The sequence below is a fragment of the Primulina huaijiensis genome, unplaced genomic scaffold (assembly GCF_012295235.1).
Source record: "Primulina huaijiensis isolate GDHJ02 unplaced genomic scaffold, ASM1229523v2 scaffold38393, whole genome shotgun sequence".
In the NCBI taxonomy this organism is placed as follows: domain Eukaryota; kingdom Viridiplantae; phylum Streptophyta; class Magnoliopsida; order Lamiales; family Gesneriaceae; genus Primulina; species Primulina huaijiensis.
The window spans coordinates 2,250-7,564 of record NW_027358990.1 but is presented as its reverse complement, the minus strand read 5'-3'; the positions used below and the strand labels follow the sequence as shown (position 1 = coordinate 7,564).

The 5,315-nt window shown below is 37.3% G+C and overlaps 1 protein-coding gene across 1 annotated transcript; it reads right to left on the bottom strand.

Annotated features, from left to right (window-relative positions):
• Positions 1-3,374: 3,374 nt before the first annotated feature.
• On the bottom strand, positions 3,375-4,038 carry LOC140968902 (uncharacterized; the record flags this gene model as incomplete). The annotated part of the gene is made up of 1 exon (XM_073430044.1): positions 3,375-4,038. A coding segment is annotated over exon 1 (664 nt), but the record flags the coding sequence as incomplete, so codon positions are not given.
• Positions 4,039-5,315: the final 1,277 nt, after the last annotated feature.

Here is a 5,315-nt window from a genome sequence, read left to right as displayed (position 1 = left end):
AAAATGGAGAGGAAATAAGAGACAACACATCAAATATGCATGGCATGGAACACATGTTTCATTCTTTATCAAACACGTCGCACCGCGGGCGCGCTCCCTCTGGACCGCGGGTGCGGTAAGCTCACGGCACCACATTCAGAAATTCAGAATAATCGATCGCGGGTGCGCTGCTTCTTGGACCGTGGGTGCAGTGACTTTACTGTACCCACAATGTACCCTACTGCTCAACAACCACAGGTGCGGTAGAAACATGAGCGCGGGTGCGATGCCTTTTGTTGCCGCGGGTGCGCTCAAACACCGCGGGTGCGCTCTGTCTGGCACCGCGGGTGCAGTGTCTTCTTTAACCAAAACCCTCAAATTCCAACGCCGCTTCTCCACGTCTGTTCTTCCATTGCCTTATTCATAATATATAACAAGTATCAAACTCAATTCTCGGGCATTACATTTCTCCCCCTCTTAGATACGAGTTCGTCCTCGAACTCACAGGCAATCAACACACAGTATATAACAGAAGCAATATAATTCCAAACTGAATAACTACTCACTTCATGAAACTAGCTCTGGATATCTCTGTCTCATCTCTGATTCTGTTTCTCAAGTAGTTTCTTCAATGACATTGCAATTCTACTGAACTTTCACAAGTGGAATAGTCTTCGTTCTGAGTAATCTTCTTTTCACGGATCTCTGATTCCCAACTGGAGTAGTAAGTCAAGAAGTATCATATCATAATATCTCTCGAAATAACTCTGACAGAATCAATCTCACAATATTGGTTATACAACATCCGTATATACCAATCAATAGCTCATAACAAATCAACATCATCAGCTGTTATCAAATTTGTTCATCCCGGTCAAGGATATATTCAATCTTCGGCCTCAAATACCAATCGTCATCATCCGACGTTGGCATCTTAAGTCTGTTTATTCTGAGCCGTTTACATTTTCTTCTGAATCATCTTCAATTTCTTTGTTATATTTCTGATTCTATCAGATCCAATCTCAGCTATCTCCGCGATATTATTCTCATACGAAGGAAATCTACCGTACTCACTGCACAATGCCTCGTCTGTAACTACCTCATTACTCATCTGATGGCTATTATCGTACAATAATTTATAAAGTGACAATATGTCATATCAACTAGTGCTAGCATCCAGCACTATAACTTCACAGATATCTTTCAATCTCTGGATAGTACGTTCTGGCTATCTGTCAGTCGATGGATAATATGTGAAAGAACTTATGGTATATTCTGTCACAAGTATAAAATCAATCAAAATCATAATCTGATATAATCTACTTCGGTATTCTGTTTGATCTGACCATTTCTTTGACATCAATCTTTGTCATCTGGTCATGTTTATACGTTATCTTGTACAAACTAACATACGCATATCGAATAATCTATCAATTATACTCATATCATATCACAATCTGGCAAGAATGGCGGTAATTTAATTACGAGATCCATAGAAATGTACTCCCATTTCTATTTAAAAATAACCAATTCTGTAATAGATCTTCTGATTTCTATCTTTCTATCTTCATTTATCTGCAATTCAGATATATCAATACAAATTCTGCCACAACTGATTTAATCTGTCTATATCAAAACTGCCTGTTCGAATTGTCATACACTTTCTATTACAAAACTTAATACCGAATCTACTACTGTGCGTTTCTGACCCTATCTGTCCTTTCCGATTCAAAATATTCGGTATAAACAAATCAGTTAATTACATAAAATGAAAAATTACCTACCTGGTATTCAGACTGACACTCTGTTCTGACTATCAAAGCCAAGTTTTGAACATTCTGATCGCATTTCTGAATTGCTGTAATTCTCGAATTCAGCTCTGATTCAGTTTGAACTGTATATAATCTCAACGGTTCACAATAATTTGTAATCCCTAGCAATACTGTTAATGCTGACTACTGATTACATCTTCACATTGCCCAAATTGACTGCTATATTATCTGCAATATAATATGCCTCCAAACAACACAATCTGTATCAAATACTGTTTTAGAACAATAACAATACTCAAGCAGATAAAAACAACAATCATATAAGATAATCGGCTAACAAAGAAGAAAATAGATATCTGACATTTCTGACATCTCTGAAATTTCTGATATTTCTGATATCGGTGTCATTCTCAGCCCCTGATCATGATCTCAATTGTATCAAAATCAATCGGTATACTATAATCGGATATTACCTATCCCGAATACCATCTGTATCAATCAAACTTTATATCTGAACAATTTATGTATACAACAATCTCAGTTCACAGAATATTCAATACAATCTTCAAATATTCGATTCAATCAATCAGACGCTGCGAATATATCAAAATATCATAGATACAATGAACATCAAACCATAATACTTCTGAACACAGAATTCATCAACCCATAATCAAAACTGAAGTATTTTCAAGAGCAATACTTAATCAGATGTAACTCCTGACCAGTACTCTTCTACTGATCTTTCAATTCTTTCAATTCACTCTGTGTCATTCTGTACATTCAATGTCATTCTGTACTGAATTTTAAAAAAAACCAGTACCTGGTATCGAATTAAGGCTGAAATCAATCTCCCTGACTGACGATCTGGAAAGACTGTAACAACTCTCCTGCTACTAGTAAAACAGTCAATGATACGTACAGTTTCACTAAATCAATTGAATACATAAGGAATTCTTCTGTTCCTTTCGATAATCATCGAATTATATCTAATACAGATATCAAAGGCATTCTAGAGCTAGAATCCTTACCGTGGAATCTCCACTCATCAACCATATCTGATCTGAATCTTATACTCTTCTGGAAGGAGTCTACAATAGTTTTGTACTTGGTCAGCATTTTAATATCAATAATGCGGTCAAATCAGACAATACAAGTACACATAGTCTAACTCGATCTCTTTCTCATCCTACTGCAGTATACGATATTTTACAGAATTCACTGACATCAACCTTTCCCACAAAAGTTAAAGAAATCAATACTACAGTACCATCAGACCCAACAGATAAAACATATATCAATGTAACTTAGTCAAAGATAATCGTAGAGAATGCATTAGTATATATCAATACGTATGAAATATAATCATAAAAGAACATTACCTGCCACTATATCATCAAGTGTGTCATGGGTCTGTTCCTCAATCCCTACCATCAGATGATTCTGCTCCCTGAAATCTTCGGGAACCTCTCTGTGGACAAACTCTAGCAAAATGTCCCGGTTGTCTACAGATATTGCAACTACCAGTCACTCCCTGGCATTGCTCTGTGGGATGTCTCCCTCCACAAGTCTTGCAATATACTCCAGTATAACTCGGGCTCGAACCACTGGAGCTAGACGAACCACTTCCTAACTTCTTAAACTGCTTCTTTCGAGGTTTCAGCTGTTCTTTCTTTTCACCACTGCTACTGCCAATCTCGATTCTGGAAGGCAGTTGTTGTAGTCTCGGTGCTGGAAGAACATACGATGCTCCCTTTTGTCCCATCAGAACTGTTTCTGCTCTTTTGGCTCTGTTCAAGGTATCAGCAAAATTAATCGGTTGTTTCACATTCACCAATGTACGTATCTCCGGATTCAATCTCTGAATGAACTGACTAGATATAGCTTCATCGTTTCTAGCCACGTGAGGGGCAAAACGCAACAAGATAAAGAACTGAGCCAAATACTCATCAATACTCAAGTGACCCTGTCTCAGGTTTAAAAACTTTACATCTTTATCCTGTCTGTATGATACGGGGAAAAATCTTTGATAGAATTCAACCTTAAAAATTTTCCACGTAATCACTGAACTACGCTGTTCCAGGGCTTCTTTAGTTACTAGCCACCATCTCCATGCAATCTCCTGTAACTGGTTCCCAATCAGTTTAACTCTACAATCATCTGTGAAACCAAGAAATTCAAATAGCATTTCTATATCTTCAAGCCAATTCTCACAATCTACTGGCGTCTCAGTACCCTTCAGAACCGGAGGTTGGAACGACTGAAACCTTTTCAACTGTGTTTCCATCGGAGTTTCTGATATATCTATCTGTTCAGACGAAGTACTACCCCTTTCCGGAATTCTTCGAGGAGGTATATCTGCTTATCAAAATAATTAATAACCAAATACTACAAACCTGTTTCAGTCCTCCTCTGATCATCTTACTGCTGATCAAGAATCAGATCTGATTCATACTCAATAATACATAATACCAACTCAAATCAGATAATCAGGTAAAGATGTATTTCAAAGCAGTAACACATAGTATCATGCTAGCAGACACAATGTAAGTCAACATTATAATAAATCACATGCTAGCATACACATGCAAGGAAACAAGACTCATCTACCCCGCTCATTCTATTCTATCTCAGTCTAAAGGATCTATCGCTTTGATCTAGGTTCAGTCTCAGGAACCTATTGCTCTGATACCACATGTTGTGGTGGCCCGGACGCTAATCATTTTCTTAATCGTCTTTGGGATTTAATTATCACTTAAGATAAACAGGGTCTAAAAATTTTTCTTTTTAGAATGCAAGTGCGGAACGTAATGGAATTTAACTAATATATATCTCAGTATAAAAGTACAATAAAGTACTACAATCGTTCAAACTCAACTAAGGTTTAACTACTAAATGTTACGTGTCAAACCCTATCTACACCAAGTCCGGAATCACCACGCTAAACTCGTCTTCTCTCATCATCTTTTTGACCCCGATCCTGTCCCACCTGTTGTCATGCACACATACAAAAAATACAACAGCCGGATACTCCGGTGAGAATAAATCCCAGTATAAATAATGTATACATGCAATCATATAACTGATATAAAGCATGAATAATATCTTATCACGTGTAGCATAATCAAACAACATGTATCGTTACTAGACTGTAAATAAAACATGAATCGAAATCTACGAAACATAAATCAATACAAGTCTGTAATTCAAGTTCTTTACTCGACATCTAAAACTCGTCTCATCTCTCATTTAATCTAGGGATCCCGGTGAATAAGAACGTAACAAGTCTCCCACCTACTACTACCAGTCGCGGTGGCGGCACGTTCTTATTTACGTACTTTGGCCCTCGCTATATCGAATATCTAGGATAAGAGAGACTCTACTCATAATCACGTCGATATGACCAAACGTCCAGCGTCTTGGAGTATCTACCAAGACTATGCCTATTCTCACAAAGTGCAATGGGTCAATAGTCTAACACTTCTGTCAGCGACTCTTACTGAATAGTTATATGTTCTCTACTTTCTAAGTCAATAACATAAATGTAATCATTTAAAACACAAA